The sequence below is a fragment of the Castor canadensis genome, chromosome 8 (genome assembly GCF_047511655.1).
Source record: "Castor canadensis chromosome 8, mCasCan1.hap1v2, whole genome shotgun sequence".
In the NCBI taxonomy this organism is placed as follows: domain Eukaryota; kingdom Metazoa; phylum Chordata; class Mammalia; order Rodentia; family Castoridae; genus Castor; species Castor canadensis.
Window position 1 is genome coordinate 123,454,287 of NC_133393.1, and position 22,840 is coordinate 123,477,126.

The 22,840-nt window shown below is 33.2% G+C and overlaps 1 protein-coding gene across 3 annotated transcripts in view; it reads right to left on the reverse strand.

Annotated features, from left to right (window-relative positions):
- Positions 1–22,840, reverse strand: part of Slc6a15 (solute carrier family 6 member 15) — a 58,562-nt gene that overhangs the window by 7,721 nt on the left and 28,001 nt on the right. For all 3 annotated transcript variants that reach the window (XM_074084061.1, XM_020153441.2, XM_074084062.1), the window contains exons 2-10: positions 20,492–20,948; positions 17,283–17,440; positions 16,816–16,942; positions 15,629–15,810; positions 8,368–8,478; positions 5,114–5,355; positions 4,817–5,009; positions 3,009–3,201; positions 17–176 (exon numbers count right to left, since the gene is read on the reverse strand). In XM_074084061.1, coding sequence (XP_073940162.1) covers positions 17–176; positions 3,009–3,201; positions 4,817–5,009; positions 5,114–5,355; positions 8,368–8,478; positions 15,629–15,810; positions 16,816–16,942; positions 17,283–17,440; positions 20,492–20,780 — 1,655 coding nt within the window. In that variant the 5' untranslated portion in view covers positions 20,781–20,948. The remainder of the gene's footprint in view (positions 1–16; positions 177–3,008; positions 3,202–4,816; positions 5,010–5,113; positions 5,356–8,367; positions 8,479–15,628; positions 15,811–16,815; positions 16,943–17,282; positions 17,441–20,491; positions 20,949–22,840) is intronic.

Genomic DNA, 22,840 nt, shown 5'->3' on the forward strand with positions numbered 1-22,840 from the left:
AAACAAATATACTTACTTATCTATTCCATAAACAAAGCTTACAGCAATATTCTCCAAAATGACTAAAATTAGCAGAGGCAATGTAGCAGAATAATCATCAAACATTGTAACGAAGTAATTTCCAGAGCGCTGCACAAATATCAGACCAATACAAAATGCCAGAAGGCAGCAGATAACTGGGGGAAAAGAATAACATGGGAAAAAAAAAATGAGCCTCTACTCAAAGTCAAGCCTTTTAAACTGAGCCATTATAAATTAAAGATTACATTCAAACAATATTTCCAACTTTTATAATTTGTTATAGGCAATGTATTTCCTGACACTATGGATATTGCTATTGGGAGTTATGTTATCTGGATTTAGGCTCAGCTAGAATATAAATTCACTGTAAAATACTAACTTATCTCCCTCAGTCTCTAGAATCTCAATTACCCAGCACAAATATTAAATGAGGCAAAATTGAGACAAAATTTAGAGTATAAATTTCCATACCATACTTCTATCGTTAGTAGCATTACTAGCAAAGAGTACTTGTTCAGAGAGCAAATACTCATAAGTCATTCTTATCTTTACTGCCGTGTGTGTGTGTGTGTGTGTGATCTTGGGTTTGAACTCAGGGTGTCATGGTTGATAGACAGATGCTCTACTGCTTGAGCCACACCTCCAGCCCTTTTTGCCTCGGTTAATTTGGAGATAGGTTTTATTTTTTGCACAGGACAGCCTGGACACCAATTCTTCTATTTTACATTTCCACCCATGCTGGGATGACAGGCACATGACATCAGCTTTTATCTATTGAGAGGGGGGTTTCACAAACATGTTTTGCACAGACCTTCCTGGAACCACAGTCTTCCCAATGTTAGCCTGCCATCTATCTTGAGAAGACAGGCATTCATCACACCCAGCTATTGGTTGAGATGGGTCTCACAAACTCTTTGCTTGGGCTGGTCTCTAACCTGGATCTACCCAGTCTCAGCCTCCCAACTAACTATGATTGCAGGTATAAACCACAGGCACCTGACAGTCATTTATCTTTATAAGCTTCTAATGTGGTTTATAATAAGATTAAAAAATCTATATGTTTTTGTATGTGAAATATGTTTTCTTTAAAGTGTAACTGGAAAGATATGATCACATGTAGCCTCAGCACCACCCACCCGTATCTCCTTATTATTGTGGAAATTAGTTTTTATAGTGTCAAGCAATCTGATTATCCAAGTAACAACTCTGAAGAACAATCTAAAAGTAGTTTACTAAGTAATGTCTAAGAAACAGACACATAAACTTCTGATCAGTTACAATTAATATAAAAATTTAGACATACTTTTATAATCCATATAATCCCATATTTTTGTAAGACTCTATTCTCTCAAGTTCATTAGCAGAGGCCACAAAAATAAAAGATTACTGTGCTCTATTTCTCAATCATTTTTTAGCAGAACTGAGTAAAATCGAAAGTAGAGCATATATTCTTGCCTAATTGCACCACAGTCTGTAAGAAAAGTAGGAAGAAAGTGCATTCTAGGTGTTATAGGTGGAGTTTTGCTGGAGAAAAGATAATTAATAATTCCCTTATCTAAGTCTTATTGTAATAAAGAAGAGAAAATATCTAACAAAGGTGATAAGATGACATTTACATAGTGCAACTGTGACTTGAAGTAAAAACTTGATTTCAAAAGACAGGACACAGGGGAAGAGAGTACTTTCCAAATAAATCTTCCAGTGGGAGTCAGAAAATGCTGTCATTTTCCTTCTGCATTGTTACATTTCTTTTAATTTTTAAGCCCTTTACTACATGAAGGGATCATTTGGATACAGGGAGAAGCAAAGAAAAAAATGCAACAGTGCTTTTATAGTCTGTATATCAGGCATGGTATAGGTACTGGTATTCAAAATAGAAACTCTTTTCTGGGAGAAAACAAAGAAGTTTAACAATTGTTGTTCATCTATACATAGATAAAAATATTTCATAAAGTGCTGAAATTAAATTGATTCATACATTCCTATTTACAATTAAAGCAGCAAGACTTTTACTTGATCTATTTACACACAAATCATTATTAAACTTTTCAATGCTAAAGAAAATAAAGAGCATTGGGAAATTTGTGCACCACTGCCTAGTGTTCAAGATCACCTCTTTATCTCATATACAGTCTTATTCTGGACCACTTCCCAGTACAGTTCTTTTAGTCTGCTCTGGCTAGGTTCTTTACTGTTTCCTTTATTTCCATTTATATATGTTTGCTAAAGCTATCATTTGACCTCTGAGAAGGTCCTTAATCTTTCTAGTTCAATTTTCATTTCTTTCTTTGAAAGTTCCATCCTAAGCTTAAGTCACTTAGCCTGTCTTGAATTTTCCTAGAATGTAAACTCTCCATTGTGCTATCTGCATATCATATAATACAGGTCCTATCTATTCAACCTAATCTTAATTTAGTACTACTAAGTACTACTATTTTTTTTGAAACTTGCTTATTTATATCTATTATGATTTCTCTTTTATTCCTTATGCTCCTCAAATGCAAAGCAGGTGCAGTGCAGAACTGGTACTTTAATTATCACTTGCTACTAAACATATAAAAAATCATTCTGACAATTTGTTTTATTTTCTTTCCTAACAAGAAACATTAACTTTTGGTAAACTACAATCGTTATGACTGAGTACCGGATCTGGATTTATCATTTACATCTATTCACTTCTGGGTTAAGGAGTAATTCAATTTGAACTACACTATATATAATTATTGGAATTCTATACACAATTATTCATTAACATCTGTAACTTTATTCTAGTATAATAAATTCATTAGTATTAGTAATTAACCATATATTTATTAATGAATAATTAAATACAACTTATTATATAAAGACATATTAAAATAACAAATACGAATAAGCAGACATTTAAAAATCCAAAACACAACACTTTCCTATTTCAACCTCTAATTTCTCATCAAGAACAAAATGGGGTACCATTTCAATGAAAAGTCAAATACATAAAACCTCACCAGTAAGAATTTCCTTCCTCACTTTGAAAGTGTCCACAATAGGCGTGATGATCCCTTCAATGGTTCCAAACATGCTGCCAAGCCCTAGATTTACCAGCATGAGGAAAAACATCACTGACCAGAAGGGAGATGCAGGGAAATGCGTCATTGCTTCTGTAAAGGCGATGAAAGCCAAACCCGTGCCCTGAACGGCCTGTGAGATACAGGAAGTAGCACATTAACACAAAAATCTTACGTATCTATGTATCACGTACAAAGGAAAGGGGGCTCTCTAAATAATGGCTGAGGCCACCTGAAATAAACATGATGGCATAAGCTTTTATCCTCTTAAATTATACTCTCATTCTTGGGACTCAAATTTAATCATATCAGGTTGCCAGATAATGAAACTATTCAGAATTGCTAAACAGATTACACAATTACATTGCAGTGTGTATTGTTTCACAAGGACCCTGGAATGATATATTGTGTTTAAAAATGTGTAGTATTTTTCCTTTGGTTAAAACTTATAGATATGAATAGTGATTTATTACTAAAGAAACATAAATCCAAATATCTATTTAACAATTTCTGGACCATATACAGCATAGCTTAGTCAACTGGTATAAAGAAAATATACTATGACTAATAAACTATTTTAAACTCTACAGAAAAATGTGAATGCAAAATAAGAGGATGTAAACAGTAAGTGGATTGCAAAAAGTCAATTTTCAAATCTTAAAAAAAGTACATTATATCTTAGTTTATTCTGCTTCAGATTCCTATCTTCCTGCTTTAAAAAAGTTGGATTGATATGTTGATTTTCATAATTCAAGAGACACCATGAATTTTCAGATAAATGTTAATAACAAAATGGATAAAGAGACAAGTAGGTAGAATGAAACAGGATTGCTAGCAAACATTAACAAGAGTTAATTTTTATAAATATCACAAATGTTGAGCTATAAAATAATGAGTTATCTTTAAGAAGCTGAAAACAACAGATAGATCAGAATTAAAAAGAAAAAGAAAAAACAATTTGGCCCAAGCATGGTAGCTCAAGCCCGTAATCCTAGCTGCTTGCAAGGAGAAAATCAGGAGGATTGCAGATCAAGACCAGCCCAGGTAAAAAGTTTACAAGACCCCGTCTCAACTAATGACTGGGTGTGGTGCACATGACTGTCATCCTAGCTAAGCACAGAAATGCAAATAGGAAGATAAGGATTCAGACCAGCCTGGCATAAGGCAACACCCGAACTCAAAAATGACCCATGCCAAAAAGGCTGGGAGAGTGATTCAAATTGCAGAGCACCTGTCTGATGGACAGTTTTTCCATTCTGTTTTCCTTTTTGATAATACAAGAATGCAGTGGCAGCCAAAAAAAGGATATTTAGTACCAGTTCCATACTTGTTAAAATTTATGAAAGTGGCTAAGAAAAAAGAATAATGACTTGTGAAATACAACTGTTAAAATGATTCTTTCAAATATCACTCAAGCATCGAAGCAATCATTTAATGTACACACAAATGAGTCATAGTTCAAATTCTGTATCAAATTCCAAGAAAATGATTAGAATGATCGCCATTCTATGACGAAAATCACTCTATTCATATTCATATTTTAATTAATGTGACTCAATCAATGGAATTAAATTTTAAAGTAAAACAAATATTTGCATAAGAATTTCTCTGAGATGAAGAATGTGAGTTTTGAAACAGCATAATCTTCTCTAGCCTTTAAAAAAACATTTTCTTGAAAGAAGTGTGCTGCATAAGGCCTATTTTAACTGAATGATTATTATTTCATTGCTCAAACATGACCTACTAACTTTATTTAACTCATCTTCAATTTGACAGGAGTTGAGATGAAGGACAGGAAACTCTTCTTCTTTCACTTTTTGAATGATGTCATACACTAAACGATAATCTTCTGCAGTAACAGCTGAAAGGTTAATGTGATGGGGAATAATATCTTGACTAATGTTTCCAGTTTTCAAAAATTTTATAACCATCTCTGAATTTCTGAAAAAATAGAACAGCATATGAATGAGCAACTCAGGTTCTTTGACATACATTTTCGCATACAACTATGCCATCAAAAGCTAGTGGAAATGAATTATCCATACTGTGCAATGCATTTTTCATTTACGACATTTGCTTTGAAGCCCAGAACTGCAAACACCACCAATGTCGCCAGGACAGAAGTGAAAAAATTGATGAAAGACACCAGCACAGCATCAAAATGGCAGTTGTTGTCCCTCTTGTTGTAGCTTGAGAAGGCAATAACACCACCAAATCCCAGACCTAAGGCAAAGAACACCTGGGTAGCAGCTTCTCTCCACACCTTGGGCTCCAGCATTATTTCAAGCTGTTTGAAATTAAACAGAATAGAAGTCAGCTACAAAATAGTATTTCAGAATAACCACTAACATGGAATTAGTTCTACTGCTTAAGTAAATTACAATGATATTTATGCACCTAAGAGTTGTTAAAATTTGAGGGATAATCTGTTCTTTAAGCAGAAATAACCTGATTTTTTTTCTGGAACGAATCAAAGAATATGAATAGAAACGACTATCAGGCCTTTGCATGGAAATTTTACTTACTTGGAGATTTTCTTCTTACACAGGAATTTTTAAACATTTTAAGACAAACCATCACAAGAGTATATGAGAGAAATTATCTTCAATTTTTTTCTATTATGAAAGCAAAATAAATCAATTATCAAAAGGTGCTAAATAATTAACCTCATTAATGCTCTTAAGTTTTGTGTTTTCTTGTGTAAGTCTAATAATTGAAGCAGATAGCAGTTACACACTTGATAAAGTTGAACGTTTTATAAATTTCATATTTGCACTGTTATTACTCATTCTAAAGTTTCCTGAAAGTCAGTTTTTTGAAAATAGAAGAAATCCAACTAAACCATTTGTAAGATACCCTCTCAGATCCTAAGTTCTAACGTTCTGAATGTGTGAACTTTTAATATAGTGCAACCCAGGGAAAACTGTACATCCTCTTTGAGTTTTGCCTTTCTCAGTTTAAAGTTGGGAATAACAAGAATTGTATTACTTAGCACAGTACCTACCATAGCCTAAGTGATCCATGGCTGATAACATAAATGAAGTACAGTGGCAGACACACTAATAAACAGTGGTATGATTTACTTCACTTACTATTGTGACAACCCATGAAGTTGACACAACTTATTGTCTGACTGTGAAAGGCTAAGAAACCTACCTAAGGTACACAGCGTTTCTGAGGTAGAAGTAAATTATAGGTGTAGCAAATCTCAAAAGTCCATGTTCTCCCAAATATTAAGATTTGTTGATTTCGTTAGCATTTTTAAATTTATTATATGTGCTTGTGAAACATAATGATTATATTTATAATTCATGGGCAATTAACTAAACTATAGATATAATTCACCATTTCTACATTATCGGTCTATGATTAATGCTGATTAAAACACACTCAGCTGTCTATGCTGAGTTCACCCACTAGATGGCAGGAAAGACCAATTTACTAACAACATAGAACTGGCTTTCAATTTCTGAACTAAATCTCTACTTGCTGTTTCAGAGTATTTTGCATGCTGAGGCACGTACTTCCCAACATAAATAATCTAAATTAAAAAGTAATTTACAAATACATCATTTTTATCTTAACTATGACAGACCAGAGGGACCACATGCAGCATCTTAACAGCCAATGAAAAGTAAGCCGAAGAAAAAATTAACATTTTTATAGTGATTCAGGTTATAAACACTAATAAATACTAATTTATGCTGAAGTTTTAAAAACCGAGGATATATAAAAGTATTATATTAAATTCTAAAATATTTACTTATATCAAACATTCAGAATTGTGTCACAAATAATTGCCAATTTAGGAAGTAGATATATTCAAAAATTCACACAGAATTATGTTGTCTTGATCTCAGAAAACATTATTTTTTCAACGCTATAAATATTTTGATCATTAAGTATGGTCCATTTGAGGCAGATTTTAACTATAAAGTATCTCAGATTTATAAATCTAAACTGGTTTTTCACTGAGGATAACTTCCCATGAATCTAAATGTTTAACAGGACTTTTGAACTAGGCAAGAAAACCAGACACAGACGTCAGCATTTCTGCCACTACAGAATGAACACCAACTAAGAGTCAGACATACAAAGAACACAGCTTCTTTTACGTCATGTCAAGGCAGCTGCCAGGGGTGGCAAAGAATTCCACAGAGCCAATCATTCTGCCCAGAGCATAGCACAATCTGAACTGCACATTTAGATAACTCCCAATTTCTGAACTATTTTCAAGCTGCATCTTAATGTCTGCTTAAGATAGTATTAGCAAACTAATGGAAATGTAGAACAGTATTTTGTTGAGTATTCATATGTGTGTGTGTGTGTGTATATATATATATATATATATATATACATATATACACTCAAACTTATTTTTGCTTCCTGTTGGACCCAAATATAAAGGTATGATTAAGTCCAGAAGTTCTAATTAACCAGGCTCAGTATTCCCAGTGCTGAGTTCAACTCTACTTAGTTGAATACCTGTAAGTTCTGAGCCCTCTGTGAAGCCTAATAAGAATTTTCCTGAAATGTATATGCACTTATAAAAGATCATAAACTGACTACTATTAATATTATTCCTGAAGGTATGATTAAGTCCAGAAGTTCTAATTAACCAGGTTCAGTATTCCCAGTGCTGAGTTCAACTCTACTTAGTTGAATACCTGTAAGTTCTGAGCCCTCTGTGAAGACTAATAAGAATTTTCCTGAAATGTATATGCACTTATAAAAGATCATAAACTGACTACTATTAATATTATTCCTGAAGGTATGAGATCTCAAAAGGAGAAAAACACTTATTTCTCATGAAACAGTATTCTAGGACACACTGGATCCTTTACTTGATTCCATGAATCTCAGGTGCTTCTGAAACACTATGTAAATTAATATGGCCATTAATTTTTTTCTAGTAGGAAGTTATTACTGTTAAGAGTTTCAAAGAAATTCACAGCACAAAAAGATCAAAGAGCAACTGAAGAAAGGGGATGGGTAAACAAAAATCAAAAAGTCTCTAAATTTGTTAATGTAAAACCCAGAAGTTAACTTATTATAAATGAGGGATTTTTGAAGTGTAAATACTGATAGACTTACTTTAGAACAAAAATTGGATATTGAAACTTAAAGCTGGTTGTATTTAATTAAAAATATATGAAAACTCTTATTTTGCTAGACTGGTTAGCCTAATTGTAATTTAAAAGACTTGTTGTTAGAACAATTAGCCCTAAACATAACTGTGGGAACATTTAAAAAAATAAACCTAATGACCATAAACCTTAAAAAGAAATATGGTACATACCTTAGGGGTGAACATGTGGCGGATGCCATCAACAGAACCATTTAAAAGAAGTGCTCTGATTAGGAAGCAAATAAGTACCACATATGGGAACAGAGAACTGAAATACATGATCTGCAAAGACAGAGAAATGAAAATAGGTGAGATACACTACTTGTAACTATACACTATTTGTATAGCTAAACGTGCTCTGTTCTGTATAGTGATGGTTACCATTTTTATAGTAATACTACTAATAACTTCACAGGCATCTTTTGAGAATATTCTCAATTCAATTTTATTTAATATCTTACTTGAAATAGAATGAAAAACATGAAAATTTCACTTTGGAATCCAATATTGCATATATTTATGGCTTAGAGGGTGATAATTCAGTACATATATACAATGTGTAATGATCAAACCAGGATAGATAATATTTTTTGGAAAGCTTTGAATTATTCTTTGCTAGTTATCTTGAAATATATAATAAACTGTTGTAAACTATAGTTACTACAGTATGGAATGGAACATTGGAACTTACTCTTCCTATCTAACTGTACTTTGGTACCTGTCATCCAACCAATTTCTAGTCTCTTCCCTCCTGTAGTAACCACTATTTTACCCTCTGCTTCTGTGAGATCAACTTCCTTAGCTTCCACAGGTGAATGAGAGCATGCAGTGTTTGTCTTTCTGCACCTGGCTGATTTCTCATAACATAGTATCTTCCAATCCCATCAGTATTGCTATAAATGGCAGGATTTCATTCCCTTAATGGCTGAATAACATGGCGTTGTATATACATGCCACAAAAAGTAAACCTTTCAGTCTCTTTTGTAATACTCCTTAAGTAATCATATAGCTGTAATAGTGCCAATTCCTAATAGTTTACTTACATTTTTTAAAAGCAAGATTGCAGACAAAAATGAATAGGCACAAACTCCCTAATGAGTTCCTACTTTTATGTTTTTAAATATGTTTTCTAATCAAAGTTTCTTTATAATTCTGTAAAACTTTCAAGGTAGAGAGTAGTTCTTATGCCAAGTCCTCTCCAAATCTAAATTAAACATGTAAATGGTCAGGCTCACACCTGTAATACTATCTATTTGGGAGAATGAGATTAGGAGGATCATGCTTTGAGGCCAACCTGGTCAAACAGTTCACTGTGAGCTCCCATCTCCAAAATAACCAGAGCAAAATGGACTGGAGGTGTGGCTCAAGTAGTAGAATGCCTGCTTCATAACAATGTTTTAACTTCTGCTTTGGCAATTTTTGCAATTAAACAATCCAGCAAACAATGGCCACTAAAACGAAAATATCTAGTCAGACATTCCCTACCTGTTTGAAATCTCCCTATGGAGCTCTAATAGGTCTAAAACTTTTCAGGTCCAGAAGAAAACTTTGGAATTCCCCTTAAAATTGTCCTCAGTCATCCTCATTTCAGAAAATGGTTCCAATCATCCATTTAGTTGCTGAAATGAAATATCTAGACGTAGTCCTGGCCTATTTGCAACATTCTCCAAATGGTTTCCAGACTACCACTCAGTTATGTCATCCCCTGTTTAATATTCTCCAGGAGTTTCTAATACCACCAGAGTAAAGTGTTAATCCCTCCCTCTGCCCTGAAAAGCCTTAAACTGGAGTGCCTGGCTGCCCCACCCTCTGTTGGCTGCTGAGCTCAGGCCCTTCAGGCTATTACATTTGACAGCTGTACCAAGCTCACACCTCTCCCCATCTGCACTGGACCTACTCCTCATTATCACTTAAGTCTCATCGCCATTTGCTCCCAGAGGTTGTCCCTGAGGACCCAAAAGGAGACTGTGCCTTTTTCTATACTGTCCTGCCATCTGCTGTACCCTCTGCCCTAGGAGAAGCAATGAAATTACCTCAATGATATCACCTTGTTTTGTTTTATGACAGTACTTAGCCCTCTTGAAGTGATCTTACTTGTCTGTTTAGTTATTTTCATTCCCCTTTACTGAAATATAAGCTCTGTGAGGACAAAGGCCTTTTCTCTCCTGCTCGCTATCAAATCTCAAACTCCTAACACATCTGCAACTCATAATAGCAGCATAATAATGTACCTGTGGAAGGAAGCCATGGAGGGACCCTGGGTGGGAAGAATGGAGAAAGAAAAACTGCCGTAGGGAAAGATGTCTCAGGGCAGGTAAAGGATTGAATCCAATTATGTCTACAAACAATATATAATAAAAAGCAATACAGTAATTTTCACTTCCTCCATACTTTTATCCACTGACTACCCTAAGAAAAAATATTATAGGTAAAAACTCAACATATTGAAAATCAACATTTTAACAAAAATAATTATATCTAATTTAATTGATTGTAACAAAATTCTTTCCAGTCATCTCAAACTGGTTTCTTTGATTATACTTCTTCACTATGTTTCTTCATTTGTTTTATTAGAATACTTTCAGATAAACTGTTTTTCATTCTCTGTGCTTACTTTTATTATTTAAATTTTTCTGATGCATTGATCTCCCTTGAATTAAATCTATAACTTTTCTGATTCATCTTCACAAATTTTGAGGCAAGTCAGGAGCATAAGCTCACATTTGCACAATATTTTACTTTCTTTTAAACTGTAACTCAAATGCTGCCTTATAAGTGACTTAAATGACTTCCACTAAGCCAATTTATTTTAAAAGTGAAAATGACAGTATGAATAAGTTGATAATTTTTCCAATAAAAATATATATCATTTGTTTTATATTTATATTTTAACTTAATTTCAAATAAGCCACTATGGAAGGAAGAAAAGATTCTTCCTTTGCTTGTATTTTTCCAGGTTAAGCAAACCAAACATATCCTCTTCCCTACATCCCATAACAACTAATCACCAGATTCTACCACGGAAATCTCACATCTGTCCCCTTGTTTTCCATCCTGACAATGTGTCACTTTTCATGACAAGATTTCCTGCTAATCTTGCCGCAGATACTCCCTGTGAGATCTCTTCTACAGAAATTCAATGTCCAATATGCACACACTTTCCAGTGTTCTTTTCTAAAGATCTGATGGCACCTGTCATGGATCTAGTAAAAATCCTGAAACATTCCACATGTTTGCTAAGTAACATTCCATTTTTTTACCAGTGGCCATAGATATTTCAATATTTGCAATCAGCTGCTATTTTTTTGCTTTATATCACACAAACTACAAATTTTATGTGAAAGTAGTACAGGAGTATTCAGAAATCTTTGGGCTTTACATATGCTGTTTTCTCCCTGAACTTTCTCTTCAACTATCAAATCCTCAACCACAAGTTACCTCTTCTATGGGAGAAACCTTCCCAAATCCCAGGTTAATTTCAGTGAACGCCTCTATCCTATCTGGCACTTTCTCTGTGCCTCTGTTACTGCACTTAATGTTGCAATTGTCTGTCTTACCCATTGAATTGCGGGTTTCAAGAGGACAATCGCTATGTTTTATTAATCTTTGCCAAGCCATCAATGTGTAGCATATAATACACATTCAAAAACAGTATTCAGTAAACAGAACTTACAGGAAATTAAGTTTTCCTTTTTATACACATTCACTAAAACTTATCTGTATTCTGCAGTATTTTTAAGTTATATATTAAATATATTAATATATTACTAATTGACCTCATAATTATATAGTTAATTATATTACGATTAGATTATTTCAATTTTTTATCAATTCAACATACATTTGGTTTCTTAAAGACCTTGATCTGGATTCAGTGATGGGATTCTAACATAGGTTCCTAAAAAGATTAGAAATATTTAAATCATATAATGTGGAGAAAAATCACATTTAAGATTTCAAACACTTAAATAGTGTCAGGTAAATAGGTCACATCCACAACTTTATTATTCTCTGAGTAGTAAAGGGACAAAATATTCAATACTACGTTCCAAGATTTAAAAGGATGTAACTTGAATCAGCACTTTACAGAGACTTCAAACACAAATTCTTAGTATTTAATCAAATGGCCCTAATCTTACAGATCTTCAAAGAGAAAGTTGTTAATGTTACTAAAAATAGGTTAAATTCAATGTAAGTGGCTATATATACAAATAAATAAACAATTGTTTGTTTGACATTATTTAATTACATACATGCTTACCTAAAATTGTGCATATTGCATACATTTTTATTATGTACATTACTACTTGATTTTTTTTTTATGATTTTGTTGTTTGACTGCTTCTGCCACTAGAATGGGAACTTCATGAGTCCAGGCAGGTTGTCTGCCTTTTTTCAATGCTGTGTTTACAAAACAAAATCAGTGTCTGCCACATAGAAAGTATTCAATAAGTGTTTGTTAAAGTAATGAATTAATTTAATAAGCTAAATTAATGAATGAGCCTTGCATTGACCACGAAATACTCATTTTGCGGACAGGGAAGTGAAACAATGAAATCTGTTTCTTTCAGCTAATTTTAAGACCCTTGGCAGTAATTATATCAATCAAAATGTTGTATAAACTATTTTCATTTTATAGAACTATTGAAAAATAGAAAGCATACAGCAACATTTATTCATTTATTTACCTTTGTATTAGAATGTTTATTATAAAAACATCTTCTGAAAGAACCATTTTTTAGCTGTTTTTCATTGGCTGTTTAATTCTGGCCATTTATTAATTCCTCCTAAACCTATCAACACTGCTATAAAATGAGATGAACACATGCAAATCATCTGGCTGGCTGATGAAAAAAATTAAACAAGCTAATGTATGCAAAGTATTTAGCACAGTAATGGTAATAATAGAAAAGCAGTACTGTTAGAAAATAACAATTGATAGTTAGAAGAAAGCTTAGAACATCTCATTTCTACTTTTCATCTTTAGGGCATCCATGCCCTAATAGATGCCATAACAAGGGGGCAGGCAGTCTCTGACCATCACCAAAGACTCAGAGCTCCCATCACTGTGGCAGTTGATTAAACTGTTACCATATTTGATTTCTTTCTTTGAGACTTATAGCCCCTCTACCTGCCTCCATAATCTGCAGTATTGAGTCATAGTTCTGTTCTCTGTGACTACATAGAGAATACCCTTTTTCTTTTGATTCAACTATTTGAACATAAAGGTGCCAGGGTTAAGAGTTTGCGTCTCTATCATAAAAAATCACAGTAAAATCCAGTATTTCAGTTGCAGTCCAACTGAGGTGTGTCTACACCAAAAGACAATGACACTATCATACCCCTTTTTAATTCATTCAATTTCCAGGTGGCACACATGTGTGTGTGTATGTGTGTATGTGAGAGAGAAAGAGACAGAGATTGCATGTATTTTGACAAAGCACATCACAAGTTCGCATATTCTTCTTTTAGCAAGCTATTTTCATACATACTAGCTTTACACCACATTTTCCCATCCTATACTAGTGTGACGACTTCTTTAGATGCTGTTTTGTTTGGTAAACAGACACAGAGCTTACATTTATTCCTCAAGAATCTCTGCTATTATATTTAGCTGACTGTTCCAGACTGAGGAATTGTAAGAATTTAGACATTCATATCTTTGGTCATGTTACTTACAGCTAGCTCTTTCCCCATCTGTACTATTCAATTCTTTCTTGAGCTAAGGGTATGACTCAGTGGTAGAGCCTCTGGATTTGATTCTCTACATCAAAACCAAAACACAACAAAGCAAATTCCTTCAAACTCTTCCCAATCGTCACTCTCTCCCTCAAGCCCTCTCACTGAAATAATAAAGTATGTATTCTATTTAAGTTGTATTATGTTCTACTGGGTAAAGTTTTATTACATGATATTAGAAAAACAGCACCAGTATCACCAAGAGTAAGTTTCAAATATGCTCTTCATAAGTAAGTTAAACATTTGAGGTGATAGCTATGCTAATTTGCTTGATTTAATTATTACACACTGCCCTAAAAAGCCATAATACCAACTATGTGCCCAATAAATATATGCAATTGTAATTTGTCAATATATGATAGTAAAAGTGAATAAGTAATTTCATTAAAAGAGTGAAACAGTTCTTTAAGTGATGGTAAGACACAGACTAAGAAAAACAGAGAACCAATTTGTAGTACTTGGTTCTCTTTCATACAAAATTATCTTAGGAATTGAATAAATGTGGTTAGACCTGGCTTAAGAATCTATTTCTTTATTTATAATCTGACTATAAGTGGCTCTGACATAGTAGAGCAATTAAACCAATTGCTATAATTTATTTAGCTGTTAAATATAATAATATTTGCAAAGGATTTAACATTATCCAGATGTATTATCTATTATATTCATGTCCTCATAGGCAAAATAATATAGAAGCTACAACAGGAAGGTAAATGTGAACTCAACTGTGATTTACACGTTAAGAAATAATCAATATTTTAGTTAAATATAAAGTAATGGGAAGCACAGAAGAATCAGACTTCTGCTCCCTCCAAAGATCCACTATTTGGTGGAAATAAATGTCAAATGAGAGACAGTATGGCATTTAAAGAACATCAGCATCCGGGGATGGTGGCAGGTGTCTGTAATTGGACCCTATCTCCATAAAGCAGGCACATGGACTGTAAATTTAGGCAGATCTGAATAGGTGCATTTTATTTTGTAGGACTTATTTGCATGAAACTTGGGGCAAGTTATATAGTTATAGTTAACTATATAGTTATATAGTTACTCAAACCTCTTTTTTGAATCAGTAAAATGGGCCTAAAAAGTAGCATCATTTAAAAAACAACCAAAAAGGTATTCTGAATTTACTTAATGATGTTTTCAACTGTGGCCTTTAAAAGTTTTCAAATTTCAATAAAGACTTGGGCATGTCTTTATACTTTTATTTTACTCTTGTTGGAATTACTGTAACTACCTAATGACATTAAGAACTCTAATCAACACTCAATACTACATTATTTTAAATTTCTACATGCATCTATTTCTTAGAACACCTACAGCAGAGGAAAATGAATGTTATAAAATAAACAAAATGAATAAACTCTTCCTTCTGTCACTTGAACCAATTTCTATGACTGGAAGTAGTTGGTAACCAGAGAACCACATCGACTGAGAATCAACTGAGTAAATAGCAAAAAGAAAGTACTTTTAAATATTGACCAAAGTTTTTGAAAGATTTTGTTGAAACACAGAAAGATTATAAATGACATTAGATTTCATTATAAAATCTTTATGCCCTTTCCTTAATTTAAACACATTTTTTAAGGCACCACTTTTTAACAGTCTTTAACTGGCAAAAAGAGATTTGAGGGAATTGTGGTACACAAGGTGGTGCTGAGCAGAATCAGGAGGGTTATACCATACTAACTTTTCCAGAAGATTGAATGCCTTTGATCATAGCTAAGCAAACCATGACCCAGGCAGCTAGCAAGCAGACAGTCATCTTCCAGTTTAGGCCCCCACTTTCAGATATCGAACTGGAAATGTTCAGTGCTTCTCTGTACCAGTAATAGGTTGTGGCCGAACTCTTTTCACATTCTGGTTCTATAACTGTGGAAAGAAAGGTAATACACAATCAGTTCAGACTATAAAGAGTAATGAAACAGTATTTTTTTCCAGGAACCCTATATGTCAGCTCTTAATGTTTCCTAGAGAAACACTATCATTGAAATAGAGCATTTAAATCACAATGAAGAATAAGAGCATTCAACTGTGCAAAACCTCGAAAAGTCAGTAGACATGTATCTTCTTTAATATCCCTTATTATGGATTCCTGAAATAAGAGTATGTGAGATTCTTGTCAAAATATTTAAAACAAATCAGGTTTGTCACCTCACCCATCCCTCATAATTACCTGATTGATGCCCTGGGGTAGCTCTATCAAATAATCTAGCTGCTAGCCACAGGCACTTTGAAATGAGAGTATTTGAAAGTGACACACACTATAAATGTAAAATTCAAACTGGATTTCAGATTTACTACATGAAAAAATGTAACATTACATTAATAATATTTGTACCAATTATGTTAAAACAATATTTTGAATATATTGAATTAAATATTTCATCTGCTCTTTTTTGTTTTCCTTAAATGTGGCTACTAGAAAATTTTAAACTACATATATGAGACATAATTTTTTTCTTTATTTTGTAGGATTTAAAAATGAGGAAACTACAAAACAATAGATCCAAAGCATAAAAGCAATGCTTTCAATTCAAATTCTACTTTTATAGGTTTTAATAAAAATATAAGCTATCAAATCATGTTGGACAAAATAAATGATTGTTAAAGTTTTCAACTGAAGGTTTACAAAATTTTACCCAGGTTAAGGAATAGTAAAGTAACTCAAAAAGAGCCAGTAAAACTAGGTGATGCCAAAAGTCTATCGCTCAGAATGAGCCAATCCTAAAAGAGAAGAAAGTTTGTCATGATGTTGATTTTGAAAGATTTTTCCACATTGTTAGATAACGTAAAAAGGTTTTAAGTTTTGTGCCATTAGCAAAACTATGATCTTTAAATACAAGGACAAATAACAATACATTGTACGTGTCTTACAAGCATGAGAAGCATTTTTCACCAAAGGACATTGATCCCAAGGAAGAGGCTGCTGAAAAGACTGAGAAAAGTAAAACAAAGTCCAGCCAATGATGACGTTGTAGTAGAGAGCCACAAAATAGCACACCTGCAAAATAAAATGTGATTATATTAAAACCTCTCTTGCTTCTTCCTCTAAAACAGTGAAATGAAATGCACTCCAGTCAACATTTCAGAAATATGTATTATATTTTTCACTTGAAAGACATTATCTTTTCTTCAATATTAATGACTCTCAACAGCCCTTAGAATATGTATTAACAAGATTGAGCAATATCAATATAGAGCTAGTTTTATATATTCGTAGTATCTTTGAGACATGATTAAAGAGCTGTGCAGAAACACAGCTCAGAGGTTTCATTTAGATAGAAATTATATCATTTAAAACCCAATAAAGATTATTGCATGCATCACAGGAAGAAACTTACCACACAACTTGCAAATCCAATCCCACCGAGTTTAGGGCTTATGTAATTCCACACACCAATGCTGCCTCGCCGAATTCTTTGCCCCACAGAAAGTTCCAGGAAAAAAAGGGGAATGCCTATTACCAGAAGTAGTATTAAATATGGTAAAAGATACGCACCTACAAAGACAAGAAAAAATAAAATACATTACATGTTCAACAGTCACAGTAACATACACACTAATTCTCATTTCTCATGGCCGATAATATTAAGTTTCTATATGAAGTAATTATAGAAGGCTTTGAAGAAAATGTAATTACATTTCTTTAAGCTTCTGAGATTTTGAAACATGAATCTGTCTGCAATAAGGAGTTTCTGATAAAAAATCATGATGAAATGATATTAATAGATAGCTTCAGTTCTAATTTATTTAAAAATAAAATTTATTCTTTAAAATTAATTGTCATATGGAGAGATTTCATAAAGTTCAAGAAATCTTTACACAATGTTTATGAAGTCTTATTCTAAATGTGACATAAACTCATTTGTCATGCATTCTAAAACTGACGTATTGAAATAAATGAGAGTTGATAGAAATAAATTTTTTTGTATTCTAAATAAAATAATACCACATAAGAATAAATGCCTGGTCTGAAAGACAAAAAAAGCAAAATAACTTATATGAAAGACAGATGTCATTTTTCTCATGTATGCTACATATAAAAAGTGCATTTCCAGAACCAAATATCTTTTGCTTTCTAAAATTATGAAAAGGGGTGGTAAGAGTGATTGAAAAACTATGACATTTAATATCTATTATAAAAGTATGTATGTAAAGCTTCCATGCTTAACTATTATTTTTCAGCAAAATCACAGACATATGACCAGTGATTAAAAGATATAAAAACTAGTTGGGCAATGTTAATATTAGATTCAATTGACTAGATAAAGAAGTTAATTGTGAAACCTGTACTCATTTCTACATGAGAACACTTTACAAATAGTATTCAATAACCTCTAACTGGACTTCTTACATTCAAACTTCTCATCTGAAGTTTTGTCCAACTAGATGCTCATTGTAACAGTCATGTAAGCAGTGGTAATAATTTTCATTTTCATGAGCCTTTTCATTACATTTTTCCTATTAAAAATAATGTTCAATAGTATTAAATACATTCTCGGGGTTGTTTGATTGAAAAACTAAGTAGTAATAGATTTCCCTTTAATTATTTATCCCAGTATTTATATATCTCTATAATATTGACTATATATAAGAATTTCCCTAATATAGTAATTAACATATAATCTCTACTTTTCTATGAGTTGTTTTCAGTCTTTCAGATACTGGTTGATTCTGCAAAAGGAAATGTAACTGAATGCATTGATGCATGCACAAATTTACACAACCTAATTATTGAAATTCCAACTCTAAAATGGCTAGTAACATTCAGAGGTTGCTGACCAGAAAGTGTTCCCTAAATGGCAAAGTGGATTGTAATACCTGAATGAAGTCTTAGATTGTGAGTGGGTTAATATGCATGTGAATGGAGACAGACAGAGCAAGGATATTTTGACTTTTTTTACACGTATAGAGAGAAGACAAAGGAGCTATATTTTATAACAACACTTACTAAAAATGGAGTCTTTTAGACCTCTCTACCAGGTAGAAACTGTAGTAAGTGGAATGAAACCTGACTTTCCAGCCAAGACAGCCTCCTTCCTTAGCAATATGGCCAGTAAGGTTTATAAGTTTTAAGGAGTCTCAAAAGCAATATTCACCATTTGCTGGTCAAGACAGATGAGATGATTTTTGAGGCACAAAAATGCAGAGTAATGCCTAGTTGCTTATAATTGACTTGATCAATATTTCATAGGTGATGTTACTGACTAGCTAAGGAGTTTACAGTTTTGTTTAACAAAGCTTCATTAATTCTTAACTCTCAGACAGATTCTTCAAATAGGCTACTTTTCCCAAACCTCTTATTTTGTGCCTGGTTAAATTACATAAAAATATCTTAAACACATTTTAACACCATAATACCTTAGATTTTTATTGCTTGGTGGCTAAGAATTTGCATATAAATGGCTATATTGTTTGATACAGGGTATGTGGACTGCAATTAATAAAAATAAAACCATATTTTTATTTAGTACACAAACTACTACAAACCAATTAAATATCAAATAAATATTCCTTCTAATCTTTGTATGAGAAAGTGCATAACCTATGAATAAGTAGTTTTAGTCACACCTATTTTAAAAAACTTCAGCATATAGATAATTTCAAGGAAAATAGGTAGTTTCATTTCAAATGTTAATTTAACATTTTTAATTTTGTTTTCTGGTGCTACACACTAAACCTAAGACATAACTTATGTTGGGCAAGAACTTTATCACTTTGCATATCCAGCCGCTTCAGTTTAATTTTGATGTACTATGCAATTACTATTATATAGAAACAATTTCTTCCTCTGCATAGATTTTACCCTAGATTTTTAAGATGATTTTTGATAAGAGCCTTCGTAACTTATAAGCACAAGTACAAACAGCCTAGGTATCAATGATGGCACAGCTATTTCAGCTTAAAATTGAGAATGCTCATTTTTTCAAAGTTTCTATTCAGCTGGTCATTTTTCCAAAATATTGAAGAACTGAAAACCAAAGGTATAAAGTCTCCATGGACTACAAAAGACGGGTGTTACATTGTTGGGCTACTTTCTTTCTAATGGGTTCTAAAACTTCTGGTCAGCATTCAAAACTGTAATCATTCTAAATTGCACGTCAGTTTGACTTTCTTGGAAGAGTGAGGCAACTTAGTAAGTCAGAGGGAGAAAATTCTGTCTTTCTTCATCAGCATTGTCTTAGAAGCTTAAGGCTCTTTTCCAAGGGGGAAAAATTGACAGGCACAAAGTATGTAGCATTTGTGAGAAAAGTTTCAGTCAGAGATTCAAAGATGTTTATAGCATCCAAGGAAAGAATCTAAGAATGCGTTATTACCCTTAAGCAATCACTGAGTATTTGTAGCACGCCAATCTGCTTCTATGGAAACCTAATCTGAAAACAGAGCTGGGCTCACTTCCCACAAATGAGTCTCCCCTGGTTTGTAAGGGAATGCATAGTTTCAAAAATAATGAGACTGCAGCAACAGTAGGAGCTATTTGAGATACCTAATAGCAACATACTACTGTAGCAATTCATCACTTAAAACAACAAACAAACAAGCAACTTACCTCCCCCATTCTTCTGACACAGGTATGGGAATCGCCACACATTCCCTAAACCTACAGAAAATCCAACTTGGGCCAGGATGTATTGTAGCTTACTGTTCCAAGCTGGTCTCTCATCTTCAACTTCAGATTCTTCCTCAACATCGGTATCTTTCTCTTCTCGGACATCAACAATTAATTCGCTCTTCTTAAAAGCATCCTCAGGTGAGTCTTCATTGGAAAGAAGATCTTTGACAGACTCAATAACCTCATCATCCAATTCTCTTTTCACCACCTTGCTGTTCTTAGGCATTGGAGAGTCTGAGAAATACTACTTTTAAAGACACCCTTATGGCAAATATTCTTATTTTTAAAAATGTACTTGGTATGAAGTAAAGACTGAAGAGAATATCAAATAAATCCTTGATTCAAGGTAATAAAGTCTTAAGGATCCTGGATCTGTTGTGAACAATCTGGATATCTGTAAAATCAAAAGTTGAAATGTGATATTTAATAATGGAAAGTATTAAAAATACCAAATCATCTTTTCTTGCCCATTTTATGACAAACCATTTTTGCCCATTTTTCTACAGAGATTATTTTTGGGTTTTGATTCATTTTTTTGTTGTTATTTTGTTTTGCTTTGTTTTGTTTTTTTGTGGTACTGGGGTTTGTACTCAGGACCTCATGCCTGTTAAGCAGATGCTCCACCACTTGAGCCTCACCCTAACACTTTTTCTTTACTTATTTTTCAGGTAGGGCTCCATACTTAATTTTCCCAGGCTGGACTGAACAGCAATCCCCCTGCTAATGCTGGGATGACAAGTATGTATCATGATGCCTAGCTTTTTTGTTGAGATGGAGTCTCCCTAACTTGGTGCTGGGGCTGGTCTCAAAACTCGATCCTCCTAACCTCCACCTCCCAAGTGGCTGGAATTATAGGCATGAGCTGCCATGTCCAGCCTCTACAGAGTTTAAAAAGTGACTTCCATGGCCAAAATTTAAGAATTATAAAGCACATATAACTTTCACAAACATTTTGTTGTAGCTAACTTCCTCCTTGCACAAATCTACTTTGATTGAGATATACCCCAATGCATAAGGTATATTCTGTTCCTTATTAAGTGTGTTTTCCTCACTTACTAAAATGGATCTTTCTCATGCATCACTTCTTTTGTTCCTGATACAATTACATACAGAAGTGCACTCCAACTCTGAAGTCTGTCTCATACATTACATTAAAGGTTCTGTTCATGCATTCCTAATCCTCATCCATTCACTTGCTTGGTAAAAATTGTGAAGGTATTTTATGAGTATAATCATTAATAGAATATGGAGTGCTTGCTTTTATAAAGCTTATAGCTAACAAAGAGAAGAGTACATATACTATACTACATGGTCTACTTAAATGATGAAATATCATGACAATAAGAAAGTTTAGGAACTTCTCAGAATATTCAATAACAACTAAGAACTAGGAGAAAAATAATAATCTCTAACTTTTATACCCAACCAGCCTGTATTACAATTACAAATGCCACAAGAAAATATTCTTATCTGTAGAAGAACTGGTAAATCCTATGGGGCAGAGATGGGGCTTGGAGAAAGGGTTTCAATCATAAAAGATCAAAAATGAAGACTTTAGTAATAAGATTGCTATGTTAAAGATAGAGGTAAACATTAATTTCAACAAGAAAATAAGGATCATAACTAATAAGCATTATTTGAGGGGGAAATACAAATTGAAATTTAAAAACACCATAAGTAACAAAATCAGGAATGAAAATGGGAAAGATAGAAAGAAATAGAAGTGTGAAAATGCCCTGATTACTTCATGCAGGTAAATAATAGGTAATTTTTTTAGTATGAAACTCATAATCTAAAAGAGAAATAATGACTTCAACTTCCTCATGTTTGCCTATGATCTATCTTATTTCATTATAGTGGGATCTTACAGGAATTAATATGTCTTGATATTTAAAGACACACTGGTGCCAAACATTTACTAGGTTTTAGAGACAGACTAATCTCACATCTCAGCTCCATCACTTAGGTTTTATGACCTTGGCCAAGTTATTTAACCGCACCTCAGTTTCTTCATGTACAAATTGAGAACAACAGCATCGTTACCTAATAAGAAAGTCCTTGAGAGACATACCATCACACTGAGATAATGCAATACATATTCTCTTTACTGTGATTATCATCGCACTTATGGTTGTACTGTGAAGGAGAACATTAAATACCGAACTATTTACTCCATGAGTGGCTTTGAACCACAATCTTCCTGATCTCTGCTTCTTAAATACCTAGGATTACAGGTATTATCCACCAGGGCCTGGCTGTTTTGTTTGAGCTACTGAGGAAATCGAA